Genomic DNA, 16,808 nt, shown 5'->3' with positions numbered 1-16,808 from the left:
CGCTGGAAGAAATGCACAATACTGTATGTTTAATAAAGCAATTCAAGTTATGAATAAACTTGGGCTGCCTTTTGTTTTGAAGACAGTTTTAAATACTCACTGATATGAACTGTGAGAAGAAAGATGATTTCAAAGCATTCATTTAAGGTTTATTAGAAATTAGATTTAATTTCTGTTCACTGAAAATTATGGGCCTGCTGTTTGGGATATTGCTGGGTATTTAAAGAATTAGCAATAAGAGTAATGGGAATTAAAAATCTGCAGCTGTTATCTTTAAGTAAAACTCTTCAATGCTCATCAGTTATTTCTGAAAAAAATAACCAATTCAGATTAGGTCATCATTGATAATTATGATTTTTATACCTCTGGACTAAGACCACCAGGTACCGGAACAGCTTCTTCCCCACAGCTGTCAGACTCCTGAACTCTGCCTCCTGACATCTGACCCACGTTAACACATGGACTGGACATACACACACCCACAATGGACAACTGTACCCTCAAACACACAATAATAACATGGACTGAACCACCACTCACAACCACTAGCACTTTATATAGCCTCTGTAGAAATTATCCACATATCTCACTTATCTTAACTGCACTACTGTATAGTTCTGTGTAAATAATCATTCTGTACATACGATAATTTTTAATCTACAACTGTTTATAACTTGCATAGTTCCCATTTCTGTATAGCTGTATATCTCATATTTCTGTATAGTTTTTTTTATTTATATCTGTATAGTTTTTCATATTTATATCCTGTTCACTAGCCTGTACATACTTATAGTTATAGCATATTCATAACATACTTCATACCGTGTACATTATAACATACCATAATAGACCCATTTCTGTAATATACTTACATATCTATATTATTGCTAATATATATTGTAATATATCTATATCATGGCTAAAGCACTTCTGGATGGATGCAAACTGCATTTCGTTGCCTTGTACCTGTGACATGTGCAATGACAATAAAGTTGAATTCTATTCTATTCTATTCTATAATTAATAAATGTTTTATAATTGGAATTTATATTCTCCCATAACTTGACCTTGTGGGGGGGTTTATGGTTTCTTGGTACTGTTGTCTTTTCTCTCCCATGTTGGTGCACATGAGGTCACTAAAAACATCAGAACGATCACAGACACAGGAGCATTCTGGGATGTGATCCATGAAAAGTAAAAAGAAATCTGTGAAGATTTCCTGGTGAGAGCTGCCTGGCCTGTGTGTCCTGGCAGAAGGAGAGTGTTGGCAATGAAGAACAAAAAAAAGAAAGAAAGAATACAAAATAAAGATTTACTCAAACAGGAAGCTGCACTGTAGCCCCCAAATGAGGAGATTACACAGAGAACAACGCCATAATGCCAGAGGAGGCAGCGAGCATGCATCCAAAAATAGCTAATGGACTTGTTACAAACATTTGGTTGAAGTCAACACTGTATTTGGTTTAATCCAGGGATGCATTTGCAGGGATAAACTCACCATTTGTTGTATATTTTCACGAATCTGAGATGATAATGGGCAGAAACATTGACAGCACAGGAAGCTCTGGCAGAAATTAAACAACTCTTTGACAGTGTTGCAAAAGAGATGTTCAAAAACTCCGTTTTCCATTTTCCAGGTGATGCACTGAAAATGCAACTGTGTATGTGATTGTGTGGTTGTTCACACTCAAGTTTGACATATTTATCTGGAACTATGAGAAACTGATTATGTTTAACAAAAATGTCCTAATTAATGCCATTTCTATTCCCAAACTTTCTTAGGAAATATGCTAATATAATCACACTAAGTGGCCTCATGTCGCCCTCTGGGCCTCTGAGAAAAAAGTATTCTTTTAAATGGGATTATTCCAATTCATTTCCCTGTCAACAGCTTCACTGAAGACTAGCTGCTCACGTTGCCATGGATGTCTCAAAAATGACTGAGGTATTTGGCCAGAGAAATAAAGAGGCTCTGGATACTCAAGGAAAAAAAACACTTTGGAGTGCATTTGAGAGCTGCTGCTTTATCTTATCTCACAAGGTGTCAGTTTCCATGTTTTCGCTCAGCTTCAGCAGTGATCTTTGCTCCCTGTGCGGATGAAAGGAGCTTTTCAAACAGCAAGTTTGCAAGTTTATGTTGTGCAGCAGTTACAGAGAACTAAATACAGAAAATTAGCATTGATATAAATGTCAAATATTCTCTGGTTCTAATGTTATATCATACTCCCAAACTGTGTTATATCACTGCAATTTAGCTTTTGTTTCTTTCCTTAACCACTGGTTGGACAAATGGTTTTTTTTACAGATGTCACATGTTAAATTAAAGCATATGAAGGACGGATGTTGAGTTCAGATTGTGTTTAGTAATCATTTTATTCTATTGATTTCCTTTTAAGGCTCTAAACAATTATCCTGTGCATTCACTGATGTCCACACGCATTAGTGTCTGCTGTGTATATCGCTCTAGAGCTCATTAACGGACCTTCACGCCGACAGTTCATTTGTCCAATGGTTGTTTGGAATCCACTGGTTGTCCAATAGCAATCCAGCCTGAGCTGACGCTGCGTGCTTATTGGTGAGTAGTGTTAGTATGCCTCCTTTTCGTTGATGCCTTTCATTTGGTCAAGGTTGCACTTGCAGTTTTAACAGCAGAACGCGACTGGAGCTTCGTTTACGCGCAAACAGAGAGCAGCCCGATCAGCCGAGGCTCTGCCGAAACTTCTCCCGTTTCTATTTGCACACCCCGGAGGAATCTCTCACCTCTCAGGAGCAACCATGGATGAAATGGAGGAAGAGTTAAAATGCCCTGTTTGCGGCTCATTTTACCGGGAGCCCATCATACTGCCGTGCTCCCATAACATTTGCTTAGCCTGTGCTCGGAATATTCTTGTGCAGACCCCCGACGCCGAGTCTCCACAGAGCAGCCGAGCCTCCGGGTCCGGGGTCTCCGATTATGATTACCTGGATTTGGATAAAATGAGTTTGTATAGTGAGGCGGACAGTGGCTACGGTTCCTACGGGGGCTTCGTGAGTGCTCCGACCACCCCTTGCCAAAAATCACCGAACGGGGTTCGGGTTTTCCCCCCCACTGTCCCTCAGCCGCAGCAGCAGCACCTTCTACCGCACCCCGGCTCCTTAACTCCGATCCCTCGTAACTCTTGCATCACCTGTCCGCAGTGTCACCGCAGCCTCATCCTGGACGACAGGGGACTCCGCGGGTTCCCCAAGAACAGGGTGCTGGAGGGGGTGGTGGACAGGTATCAGCAGAGCAAAGCGGCCGCTCTCAAATGTCAGCTCTGTGAGAAGAGTCCAAAGGAGGCCACCGTGATGTGCGAGCAGTGCGACGTCTTCTACTGCGACCCGTGCCGCCTGCGCTGCCATCCTCCCCGCGGTCCACTCGCCAAGCATCGCCTGGTGCCGCCGGCGCAGGGGCGGATAAGTCGCCGCGCCAGTCCACGCAAAATTTCCACTTGCACAGAGCACGAACTGGAGAATCTCAGCATGTACTGTGTACAGTGCAAGATGCCTGTATGTTATCAGTGTTTGGAGGAAGGGAAACACGGCACGCATGAGGTCAAAGCTTTAGGCGCAATGTGGAAACTGCACAAGGTACGTGCGTAAAAATGATCGGGGTGCTAAGATTTGTCTTCGTCCCTTACAAGTGCGTCTGTTTCTGTCTTTATTTGTGTTTTTGGCCGCTCTGTGCAATGATTCAACATCTTCTGAGCTGAGCAACAAGTCTGTGTTCGAAATAATTTGCGCTGTCGTGTCAGCTCTGCTTAGCATCCCGTAGAGAGGTACAGAGCTGTGGGGTGTTCGTTCTGCGCTTTGGATTTAAATGAGTGTTTAACAATAGTAAGAGGATGCATTTTATTGCCTGATACACGGTCCAGCTTCATGTGACGCTGCCTTTAGCCAAACACTGCCAAACAAACCCGAAAGGCAGTGGCTCATTTTTAATTTTACCTCATAAGTGGACAACTAGAAGCTGCTGTTTTCTGTTTGCATGACCATGTAAATGATGACCATCTGTCTCACGAGATGCCAACATCAAATTCCTTCAGTGCTTTGACAGCTCACAGGCGCCCTGAAGATCATTAGGCATGGCAAACACTGAAGCTATGCTTTATTGAGAATGGGGAGTGAAGAACAGATGCAGGCCTGTGGTGTGAATTGAGAAGCTATTTTGGAAGCTGAGTTGTTGTGGGCAGGAGAGGCAGAGCTGAGATTATCTACGCCTCTGCACCAGCAACCCTCACCTCCACACTCCAGCCTTCAATGAAGAAGGGAAGAATGTAGAGCTAGATATAACTCACACATGCACCCCCACACACACGCACACACACACACACACACACACACACACACACACACACACACACACACACACACACAGGGAGCATGCTGTGTAGTGGTGGTGTCTCCTGGTTTCCATGATAAAACCAAAAAAGAAACAAACAATGAATGTATTGAGTGCTGGTGCACAAGCAACACAAGCACATCATTATCTCCCCGTCCTCATCATTTATACTCAGCAATCTGGTTTTATATGTCTCCAGAACAACAATTTAAAAGCACCCCACTCCGATCATTCCTTGTAGGGAGATAGAGTGTCACTTCAGATGCGATAGACAACTGTAAAATTGCTGGGAATATCAGATGGGGTCGAACATTTCGCTCATATCAAATTTCCATCACATGAAAAGTTGCCAATCTGTTCTGCGTAATCATGCTTAGATGTAAGATGGGAAAAAGAGTATTTTTAGAAACCAATCAGTGGTACCAGGAATTTTAGTGCCAATATTCAGCAGGTGGCACTTTTTTTTTTTTTTTTTTTTTGACTGTATCTCACGGCACCTGGTTATTTCTGATCTATCATCTGATCATCTGAAGCTGCCCACGGAGCTGTGACAGATGGCTCAAAGCTCAGAGTTGGCAGAGTTGAGCATGGTCATCTTTGGGAGCTTCAGGGTATTCCTCACAATGTTCACTGGAGAAAAAGCTTTTTCACATCTTGATAAATAGTTACTGCAAAATGACAAGAATACAAACAAATATTCTATGTAACGATTAGAAATCTCAACTTATTTTAGCTTATTTACTGATTCCCCCCCTCCCCCCCTCCAGTATGAAGTAGAGACTGACCAAACCTAGATTTCTGGCGCTAATGCCAAAATACAGACACAGGTTTATCAAACAATATTGATTAAGTTACATTGCAAAGGGAAAATGATGGATTTGTGCCCTTTTAGGGGTCATTTCTCTTCTTCACTTGCACAAATATTAGAGATGGATCATCTCATAAAGCTTCACATTTAGCACACAGTCCTAGCTCTGTGTATTTCCTCCACCTGAGCATCTTTAAACCAGCATGATAGAATCTGGCCCCCTATGGAATCAAATTTTCACTCTCCTTACTGGGCAAGTAGCAGGCTTTACATTTTTCAGCATTTTCCCAAAAAGCCTACTTCTGGAAAGACGGGTTAATAAAAATGAACCAAAACAGCACAGTTGCAAACTTCAAGAAAACTATTTGAGCTTCAAGGTTTTTGCCGTAGCCATAGAAAAACCAACCAGTATTCAAAAAGCATGTCCTGCTTACCCATATACTTACACAGCCTTAGAAATGCCCATAAACATCTTGCTTTCCCCTTCATGTTTAAACTGATCAAAGCTTTTGGTTGTTTGATCTGTGCGCTTTTGTGACTGAGCCGGCGAATTTTTCATCTTTGCTGTCTAATGCTGATGCACAAAGTACCACACTAAGGATCTTGATCTCGAATCCACACCTGCAGCATTTACACTTCAGAGCTGGAAATGTGGTGATATCATTTAATAGGATCTGTTCTGTTTTTCAGTTGCATTTTTTCTTGTCTTTTTGAGCAGAAAAACAGTGATTTCTCCATCTTTCTGCAGCATTTCTCTCCTTGCTGTAAACGACTTTAACCACCTGCTGCCATAACAGCCAAATCCCTCTTCCTGAAGTACAAAGCAGCAAAGGTCTCTAAGATACTGGACCCCATGAGGAATCCACCCCACATGCTTTACACTTCTCCCCTCTGCTGCGTTCTAAAAATGAATGCTGTTTCAGATCATTACTTGCGCTCTACATGCTCTCCTCCTGCATCAGTTCAAACGCATTCTTGGCTTCTCTTCTAGTCTCATAGGCAATAAAACACCCTGATTTATCTCCAAGCTCTCCTTTTGGTCACTCTAAACCAAAATGGTCATCAAGAAAGAGCAGATATGAAAGAGTGACTTTGTACTGGAAGGTTTTATGTGGTGGCAGGACTTTAGTGTTGATCTCCATGAATCACATTAAAAAGAGTAAAGGGGTATCATCAGTGTGTTAAATTGCTACACAGTGAGTGGTCCTCAACTCTTCACGGATGTCATAACAGGTCACTGAATGCAATCCAAGTCACGGTCTGCCACTCATTATGTTTAGTGGCAATTAAAGGTGATTAATCAGACTGAATGTACTGCATGTGTGTGTGTGTAGAAAATAGGTAACAGATTGCAGCAGATTCTTTTTCCTGCTACAGGAAGGGAGATAAATCAAGAGGTTTGACTCTGAGGGTTTGCACATGTGCTATCTTTTATCTTTACTCCTATTAAGAAAAAAAGGTCTAACAGAAAGTGACACTAAGTTAACCCAAACTGATGCTCTACAAGCTCTCATTCAAGGTGGCCCCAAAAGCAAGCTAATGAGGACAGACAGAACAGGTCACGTGGCCGGGAAACATTTTAAAGTCTTGTTTCAGCCTTGAAGCTGATGTAATTTCTTGTAATTTCTTGGTAGAAGAAGAAGCTACCTGGAGCTTCTGTTAAACTCAGTGGGAGAGAAGGAAAAGCCTTAAAAATTCACATACAAGAAGCAGGTTATTTGTCCTTTCCTGCTTTAACCCTTCTGTCGGACTGTCGGGACAGCCACATAAAGAGAAGCAGAAAAAACTGTCCAATACTGTATTTAATTAGTAATGAGAAGGATGTGTCATGCTTACAGTTAATTATTGCACAAATGTTTCAACTCAAAGGTGTTTTGCATGATGGCGTCGTTCAAAATACGCTTACTGGACACTTTATTAGTTACAGCCTGCCATTTCTGGTATGGACTTTCTTTCACCTTCAGAACTGCCTTAGCAATGTGCTGGAAAAATTCCCCAGAGATTCTGGTTTATATTGACATGATAGCATCACATTGTTGCTGCAGATCTGCTGGTTGTTCATCTCCTGTCCCACCAAATCCCAAAGCTGCTCTGCTGGACTGAGATTTGGTGACTATCGAGTCCAGTTGAGTAAAGTGAACTTAGACCTCTCTGCATTGAATCATTGCTTGTTTTTAATCTCTGGCTCTCTTCCACAACATGTCTTTTGTCCTGGCTTCCTTCTCTCACCCCAACCACTCGCTGCAGATGGCCCCGCCCCTCCCTGAGCCCAGTTCTGCCGGAGGTTTCTTCCTGTTAAAAGGGAGTTTTTCCTTCCCACTGTTGCCAAAGTGCTTGCTCATAGTGGTCATAAGATTGTTGGGTTTTTCTCTGTGTATTATTGTAGGGTCTACCTTACAATATAAAGTGCCTTGAGGCAACTGTTGTTGTGATTTGGCGCTAAATAAATAAAATTGAATTGAATTGAACTCATTGTCATGTTGAAGAAGCCAGTTTGAGATTATTTGAGCTTTATGGCGTGTTATCCAGTTTGAACCACCACCAGTAGCCTAAAATGTTGTTTAAAAGCAGGATGGCTCAATTTTTATGTTGTTTAAACCACTCTACCATCCACATGTTGCAGCAGAAATCAAGACTCATAACACCAGGCGAGGTTTTTCCAATATTATGTTATCCAGCTTTGGTGAGACGTGCAAATTGTTGCCTAATTCTCCTGTTCTTGGCTGACAGAAGTGGTCTTCTGCTGCTGTAGCCATCTGTTTCAAATAACAAGCGGTTATTTGAATTGTTGTTTCCTTCCTACCAGCTCAAGGCAGCCAGCATTCTCCTCTGACCTCTGGCATCAACAAGGCATTTTTGCCTCTCACTGGTCCATTCGGCCCATTCTCTGTAAACCCTGGAGATGATTATGTGGGAAAATCCCAGTAGATCAGCAGTTTCTGAAATAGACCAGCCCAACCACGCCATGTTCAAGATCCTTTAAAACACCTTTCTTTCCCATTCTGATGCTCGGTTTGAACTTCAACAGGTCATCTTGACCATGTCTGCATACCTAATTGCATTGAGTTGCATTTTGCTGCTTTGAGCTGCCGTGTGATTGGTTGATTAGAAATTTATGTTAATAAGCAGTTGAACAGGTGTACCTAATAAAGTGTCTAGTTAGTGTAAGTGCATAAGAACATTGTTCAGTAATAGTCCAACGCCGTGCAGTGATACAGCTCACACTACCCTTAAATATGTCTTTTTTATAAGTGACTCTGTGTAGATAAAAGACACGGTTGCTCAATTGTTTAAGAAAGCACTAATAACTGCAGAGGGCAAAGTCAGGCCTGAGGTTTTTCAAGAATGAATTTTCACAGTGGGCGTAAGCTTCAGTGTCTTAAAGCCGTTTAGGTTGATGCTGCTCCATTAAAGGCGCTGATATTTACCCCTCAAGCTGCCATGTAAAGAGATTATCTGTGTAAATGTTAATGAAAGAGGGAGATAAGAAAGCAGCAAAATGAGAGCGATGAATGACCCCAAACACCCCAAAGAGAAGAAGTGAACCAGAGAATGAGCAGGAAGGAGAGGCAGAGCCGCGCTGAAGGTCTCATCAGTGAGGTAAATGAGTCGGTTTGCACATGAAACACTGACATATTTTTATATAACTTCTCCGGGTGAGAACACAGACTGTCTGAATATTATAGCTTGCTCCAGGCATGGAACTGGAGAGAGATAAATGCCTAGAAAATCCACAGTGCCATTTCTCCTTTGTGACCCAACTGGGAAAGGAACAAACAAAGAGTTATTCTTTTCAGCTCAAGCAGTCAAATGTTTTAAACGGCATAATTTATTTTGCTCTGCTACATCTGGCTGCTCTGAAACAGTCAGCCCACATTATTAAATAAGGACACCAAAAAAGTGAGCTCAAACTGAGACGTGGGCAGCACAAGTTAAATCGTGCACTGACCTTGTTTTTGTCGGCATAACTCACAGATTTATCATCAGCATCATCAACATCATTGTCCTGACCATAAAGTGGCAAACCCTGAAGTGGCACTGATGTAATTATCATCAATCTGTTCTCAGAGTCTTGTCTAATTAGCTTCAAGTATGGATATAGCTGAACGATTAATTTAATAGGAAGAGTTACACGGTCCAGTTACGAAACAGTGTTCAGGCTTTTCAGTGACATCTGTAGGTTGTTTTTGCTTAAAGGAATGAAATAGACATGATGAACTGTCCAGGGCCTTCTACCTGGCACAAAATGTTGCTGTGGCTGTGGCTCAGGTGGTAGAGCAGTTCGTCTACAAATACTCGGGCGAAATACTCAACCAAATACCCAAATCAGACCCGATGCATCCATCAGAGTCTGAGTGAGTGTTTCTCAAAGTGAATGTGTGCACGACTGGGTGAAAAGTACTCAACTTGAGTATAAAGGTGCAAGTACTAGTTTATCTACCTAATAGAGACTGTCATAGGTATCTTTGGCCTATGCCAAGACGACGATTCAAAATGCATTAAAAACAAACAATGCCAATATTTAGGCATACCCAAGTGGTTGAAGGATTCTGCATTCGCAACCTCAGAATCTCATCTCTGCTTTTTGTGGATGATGTTTTCCGGTTAGCTTGATCAGGTGGTGGCCTCCAGCTCGGACTGGAGCAGTTCACAACTGAATGTGAAGTGGCATGTATGAGAATTAGCAGCTCCGAGGGCATGGTCTTCAGCTGGATCAGGGTGGAGTGTCCACTCCGCGTCAGAGACGAGTTGCTGTCCCAAGTATCTCGGGATCATGTTCACAAGAAATGGAAGACAGTAACAGGACATCGACAGATGAGTTGGAACCATGGCTGCAGTGATGTGAACGCTGTACCGGTCTGTCATGTTGAAGAGAGAGCTGATTGTGAAAGCGAAGCTCTCGATTTATTGGTCGATCCACATCCCTATCCTTACCTGGTACGAGCTGTGTGTAGTGACAGAGAGAGCGAGATCTCGGATTCAAGCTGTGGAAATGAGCAGGGTGGCTGGGCTCTCCCTTAGATAGGGTTAGGAGTTCGGCCATCTGGCAGGGGCTCAGAGTAGAGCCAACACTCCTCCACATGAAAAAGAGTCTTCTGAGGTGGTTTATGCATCTGATTAAGATACCTTGTGGGCACCTCCTGGGTGAGGTGTTCCAGGCATGTCGTACAGCAGGGGTGGGAGAACTCCAGGCCTCAAGGGACAGTGCCCTGCAGGTTTTAGACATGTCCTTGATTCAAAACAGCTGATTTAAATGGCTAAATTACCTCCTCAACATGTTGCAGTTCTCCAGAGGCCTGGTAATGAACTAATCATTTGATTCAGATGTGTTGACCCAGGGTGATATCTAAAACTTGCAGGACACCAGCTCCTGAGGCCTGGAGTTCCCCACCCCTGTCTAACAAGGAGGAGGCCCAGGGGTAGACCCAGGACAAGCTGGAGAGATTACTTCTCTCGGCTGCCCAGGAACGCCTTGGTGTTCCCCCAGATAAGCTGGAGAAGGTGGCTAGAGAGAGGAATGTCTGGGCTTCTCTGCTTAGGCCACTGCCCATAATTGTGCTGCTGCTGGTTAGTTACTGAGCATATATTCCTACTTGTTTAAAACTACTTAGTGGTCCCTCCACTTCCCCTGTGTAGCCAAGCTCACCAGCAATTTTATCATCATAAAGATCATAAAGATTATACCATCCAAGTACCTAGAATGTACACTTGCCACACGTGCACTTGTCAGTAAAGAAATAAATGATTTCCAATCATCAGGTACTTTCTGCCTGATTTTATCCATTTGACATTTTCAGTTAGACCAGCAGGTAAGCCTCTTGATCATCTGCAGCAGACGCTGGCCTCACTGATAAGAATAGATCACTTCTGCCCCATTTCCTGCGGTGCTGTCCCAAGGGTTCTTCACACAATGACTCAGTTTGTCACATGGAGAAACTGTGGCAACTTTCAAATCCCCTCCTATAATTATTTTAGCTTTATCTGTCTTTTTGTGTGTGTGTGTGTGTGGATAGTTAACGGCTCCTCGTGCATTATTGATGACTTAAGCGATGAATAATGCACCAGCCACTTAGGTTCTCCCTGCAGAAGACAGTGTCGTACGGGATCTTGTTAAACACAGAGGAGAAACACAATCTGTGCCGACTCTTAACTCTTCCAACATGTCAAGGCTTAAATTTTTAACAACAAAAGGTTCCCATGATACAAAATATCATCAAGTCGCCCGCTGAATATTGCAGACTGAGTTCTCCAAGGATTGCCTCAGCTCATGTAAACAACCACAATCTTTCATGTTAAAGTTTCCGGTTGGTCTCTCTGTAGAGAAAAGCACAATCAGTAATCAAGCTGTGTAAAATTGCATTCATCTTCACGTTCTTTCATCTGGAAGCTGTGGAGAAAAATGTATTATTTAATTTTGTTTGCTTGTTTTGAGTCTTTGTCATCCAGAAGTTGACCTTCTGTCAGCTTATGTCTGTTTACAGTATGTAGCCAAAATGACTGTGTATTACACACGGGATTAAGTGTGCATAAAGAGAGTACTTAAAGAAAGTACTTAAGACTGAGAGCGGAGCATTTCACAGAGAGGTATCGCCACAATTTTTGAATGTAGGTTATGGGAACTCAAAATGCTATCTTTGCAGTGACAGGGATGGAAAGTTTTGTGCCTATGTGTGTTTTTAATTAGCACGGAGTGTTTTTACTTTTCTACCTCTCTAATTTTAAGAGCAATGCAGTGACATTATACCTTCCTCCTACTGTCCTTGCACTTCCCACTTCCTAGTGGGTGCTTTAATCCAAAATGGCTCTGATGCCTTTCTGACATTCGCGCTTTCCTGTGACAGATTGGCTAGTTCACTCGGCCGTGGAGAGAAAATGAAACATGCAGAATGGCCCCGGAGCTGGTGGTGAATTATTCATCCTATGCACGTGTTCCCACTTGGCTTAATTACTAAGATGATTAGTACTTCCAAATAGCAGGTATATCCTAAGCCCCCCCACCCCACTAACTCAACAACCCCTCGAAGCTCATCCCAAAACATTGCACCATCCTCTTCTCCAGTCTAACGTTGCATGATGCTTTTATTTCCACTATCCCTGAACAAGATGTATTTTATCCCCAGGGCAAGCTTGAAGTTGCATTGCATTAATGTAAGTAGAGGATTCAGCTGAAACTTTTAGAAAGCCCTATTCTCTCTGAGGGTATCAGCCAGAACTAATATCACAGTAGCATGAATCATGCCATGACAGTGAAATAGATTCTCTTTTAAAAGCAATGAAAATGCAAATGCAGGAAGATGAGATGTAAATGTCGTGCATTTTAAGTTATCGCTAAATGTTCTCATCAATCATCTTAGAAATGATGAAAATCTCATCAAGCTGCATGCAAACCAAAAACACAAGAATAAAAACTGTAACAAATGGATGAAGTAAAATATCTCCTTGGGATATCATCAGCAAGTCTTCCACACATTACAAGTATCGGGCCACCTACACATTAATCCATAGACATTAAAATTGAGTTGGCCCTTCATTTGCAAATATAAGTTTCCAAAATTCTGGGAAATATTTCTACACGAATCTATAGAAATGTTTTGTCTGTTCATCAAGAAGAGCATTTGTGAGGTCAGATATTGGTGCTGAATGAGAGTGCCTGGCTCGCAGTCTCTGCTCTAATTCATCCCAAAGGTGTTGGATGGGGTTGAGGTTGGGGCTCTGTGCCAGTCAGTCAATTTCCTCCACGCCAAACTTATCCGACCATACCTTTATGGACTTTGATTTGTGCACTAGGGCACAGTCATCCTGGAAAAGGAAAAGGAAAAGGCCTTGCCAAAAATGTTCCCACAAAGTTGGAAGCCTAGATTTGCCCAAAATATCTTGGTACAGTAAGCTGAAACATTAAAATTTCCCTTTACTGGAATTAAGAAGCCCAGGCCAACTTTAGAAAAACAACCTGTACAATGCAGTCAGGCAGCATTCTGGTTTTTACCAAACCTGTGTGCTTTACACCACTCTATCTAATAGTAAGGCTTGCATGCAGCTGCTCAGCCATCATAACCCATGCTATCATGATATCCCGGCACACAGGTTTTGTGCTGATGTTAATGCCAGATGAGGTTTGGAGCGCTGTAGTTATTGTCTCAGCAGAGTGTTGGCAACTTTAGGTGGTCTCCTGCTTATGAATGAATTGGTGCAGTCCCTAAATGCTTCCACTTTGCAATTTTACCTGTTACAACTGATTGTGGAACATTTAGGAGGGATGAAATTTCACGACATCATTTTACAGTATCACACTTGAATTTAGTGAGAATAGTTATTCTTCCACAAATTCTTGTAAAGGTAGCCTGCCTGGCTGATTTCTTGATTTTATGAGACCGAAAACACCTGAATTCAAAGATTAAGAGGTGTGGCTCAACAGAGACCTGAGTGTTTTTCAGTTAACCTCGGTATTTGTAGCTGATTGACTTAGTACCTACAAACCAAACGAAAACACACAAGATATCAATTGAAAGCCCAGGATATCCTCTATTTATTACATCAGGACTTAGTAGGGTAGCTCAAATATGTCAAAAGATATAGACCAGAAACAAATGTCCATTACAGAGGTCATAAATGAATAAGCTAGTTCTCAGGAGGATATAAAGAAATATATTTCAAATATACTGGAAACAAAATATCAGCATGTCATTTAAAGCTCTGATCCATAAATTTATAAACTGTTTTGTAGCTTCCATGTTGTTTCCATCTTCTCATTCTCATTTATATGCAAAATTGGGAAAATGGCTTCCCAGCTTGTGTAGTTGAATTGTATGAAGAGCACTTGGATGAAAAAATAATCAAAGCAAATTCTATATTTGCCTTAGAGATGTGGCCTCAGTCTTTTTTTCCCTGTCATGAATAGTTTAGCTTTTACTTAAAAATAAGTCATTAAATGTAAAAAATCTGCGACAGAACTTGAGGTGCGAACAACAAGTTTTCTTCCTACTTGACCTCAGCTTTCTTGATTTGTTGCTAAAGTCTGTCTTCCCATATGCCGACCTGCCGGTCTTGGCACCGTGGACACCGCAGAGCAGGAAGTCGCCGTGAGCTGTGCAAAAATAAACCAGCCTCCTCTTTCGTGGCACTTTTTGACCTGGTTTTGAGGACTGAGCTCTGCAGGCTCTCAAACAGACACTGCAGAAAAACGCCCCCGGACAATCGAGTGCTTTTCATTTCATCTGCTCTGTCACCAAACGCAAGCTGACTGTTAACTAGGCGAGGCTCGAGCTCTCACAGTATCCATCACTGTATCAGAGAGCAAAATGAGAGAACCGAGAGTGAAAACCAGCTCCCAGTTTAGGACAGATGAAAGGGCAGGTGTGAAGGACCGGCTGATCGGTGATGAAGTCACCAGAGTGTGATTGTCAGGATCTTAAAATGATGGTGGCGGCTTAGCGATCCAGGCAGAGTGCAGCCGATTGATTTCAGAAACCCAAAAGGGTTGTCCTAAAAAGTGAGTGAGTTGGAAAAAAAGAAAGTTTTTCTTTTCTGTTGTGGATTTGAATTCAAATCAGAAGATGTCTTCCTTATCTAAGGGAATGTTTTGACATTTGGTAAATTCTTCTATTTCTGTCATTGCCAAGAGTTTGATTGGTAACGCTGTCATGTCTGAGCAGTAGCTATAAAGCTGGAGCCAGGAAAGCTTTGGATAAAGATGACTGAAAACATGGAAATCTGCCCACCAGCACATCTAAAGCTCATTAAATCCTGTTTGTTTATTCTGTACACAAAACAAAGTTTAAAAAAAAAAAAACTTCTGAAAGAAAGACACTTAGCTCAACTTAGAAACAACCTGGAACATAAAACTGAAAAAAATTGGTAAATTTACTACAGCTGTGAAGAAACACGCTGTTGTGTGAAGAGCTATTCGTTATACTGGTTAACGGTTGCTAGGGGAAAAAGTGTGTTCCCTGACTTGCTGGCGAGTGATTCATGGTTGCTGGCTGTTGCTATGTGAAGTCACATGCACAAAGTAACAGAAAGGGCGCTTCACCAAAAAGCTTCTTGTGATCTCATTAGTCACTGGCTAGCCCAGTGGTAATAAAACTTGAAATAATGAAACATAAATCAGAAATAGAGATTGTTTGCTTCCAAAGAAAAAGTTGTGCCTCAGTGATGCACTCAACATTTCGCTACTGCTCAGAATTTAGCCAGCCAGTGTTTGTAGAAAACTCCATTCAAAACATCATCACAGGAAATGCTAGCAATCGAAACAATCACAAGGAGGTTCTTTTGCACATTTTTTGCCTAGCAACAGGTGGTTTCCAGGTAGCCCCTGACCAGGCTGTAGTTTATCAATCATTTTCCCTGCAACTGCAATCACGCACAGCTCATAACTGTTCAGGGAATACTCATTTTTCTATCACTGACTGGTCTCTCTGAGGCTAAACTGTAATCTCGATTGTAACATGACGAACAAGTTGTTGACAAGTCGGTATGTTTCATTCAAATTAAGAGCAATATTCTAGTGACTAAAGCAATCACAAGGTTGAGGAATACACATTTTTCACTAGTGACCAGTGGTTGCCAGGGGACCACTGACCAGTTTCTAGGCCTATGCGAATGGGGCCCTCACCAATCGATTTCCCAACAGTTGCCAACCAACGACTCGTCCACAGGTTAGAAAATACACATTCCTCCCTCTTGACCACTGCCTGCCAGATGGTTTCAGGCCTTTTTCGTTTGACCTTACATTGTCACATGTCCAAAATAGCAGTTAAGTCGTGGCTAGTGATCACATGACCAGAAGTGTGTGAGTGGATTCAATGGAAGCCAAAGAGCTCGGGTTATTTCATAACAGTAAGTAGAATAGAATAGAATAGAATAGAATAGAATAGCCCTGTCATTGTAAATGTACAAGAAAATTATGAAATTCATTAAATTTTACAATAGCAAGAATTCAAATATCTTAATTCTAGCTATAGTCATATCGTATATTTATTATCTTTTACTTAAATTTGTAGCTTGCATGAGTTTTTCTTGGTTTATGTAGTTTATGCTTTTTTAGTAATTTGTGTGAATTTGCAGCTACTACAATACATTTTCCTTTGGGGGTTAATGAAGTAAATTATCTCTCTTCTTCTATGCTTAAATGTTGGTAATCAGTCAAGAGAGCCAAATTGCTGGATTCATTGTTTCATAATATTCAAAATGTGCTGCAGTTGTGCTATTGCACTGTAAAAGGATTACCTTTTAGTTGATAAGACAGGATTAGCAATTTAAAGACTTCAGTTTTTCCTCTTGAGACTTTCCGATTTTACAAGTGTTTGCCATTTTTTTAGACTAATGTTTGATAAGTACATACTTATAAGAGGTCAAACAGGTCTTCAGAATTCATAGAAATCTGTTGTTACTTTATTCTTATATGAAACAAAACTTACACTTCAAGTCTTCTCTTTCATTTCTTTTCTTTGCAGTGTTGAAGTATGCAGCCCTAAATAACACAGAGGACATTTTTTGAAATCCCACACAATTAAAGAAAGTTTACATTTGGATCTTTGCTCAGCTGTTACCAGGTCTTACAGTCCCCCAGTGCAGTAGACTCATGTTAACGGCAGCTGTCATGGTTTCCCAAACATCAAGGTCGAAGGTCAGCTGTCGGCC

At 41.6% G+C, this 16,808-nt stretch overlaps 1 protein-coding gene across 4 annotated transcripts in view; it reads left to right on the top strand.

Moving 5' to 3' along the window:
- The first annotated feature begins 2,617 nt into the window (after window positions 1-2,617).
- trim9 (tripartite motif containing 9) overlaps window positions 2,618-16,808 on the top strand; it is a 43,995-nt gene continuing 29,804 nt past the window's right edge. For all 4 annotated transcript variants that reach the window (XM_005946055.3, XM_005946054.3, XM_005946053.3 and 1 more), the window contains exon 1: window positions 2,618-3,609. In XM_005946055.3, the coding sequence (XP_005946117.1) occupies window positions 2,776-3,609 (834 nt within the window). In that variant the 5' untranslated portion in view covers window positions 2,618-2,775. The remainder of the gene's footprint in view (window positions 3,610-16,808) is intronic.

This window comes from Haplochromis burtoni, unplaced genomic scaffold, assembly GCF_018398535.1.
Source record: "Haplochromis burtoni strain Fernald_Lab_line unplaced genomic scaffold, NCSU_Asbu1 Contig_435, whole genome shotgun sequence".
NCBI lineage: Eukaryota > Metazoa > Chordata > Actinopteri > Cichliformes > Cichlidae > Haplochromis > Haplochromis burtoni.
Note: the sequence above shows the minus strand (reverse complement) of the source record. Positions and strands in the feature narration are given on the sequence as shown.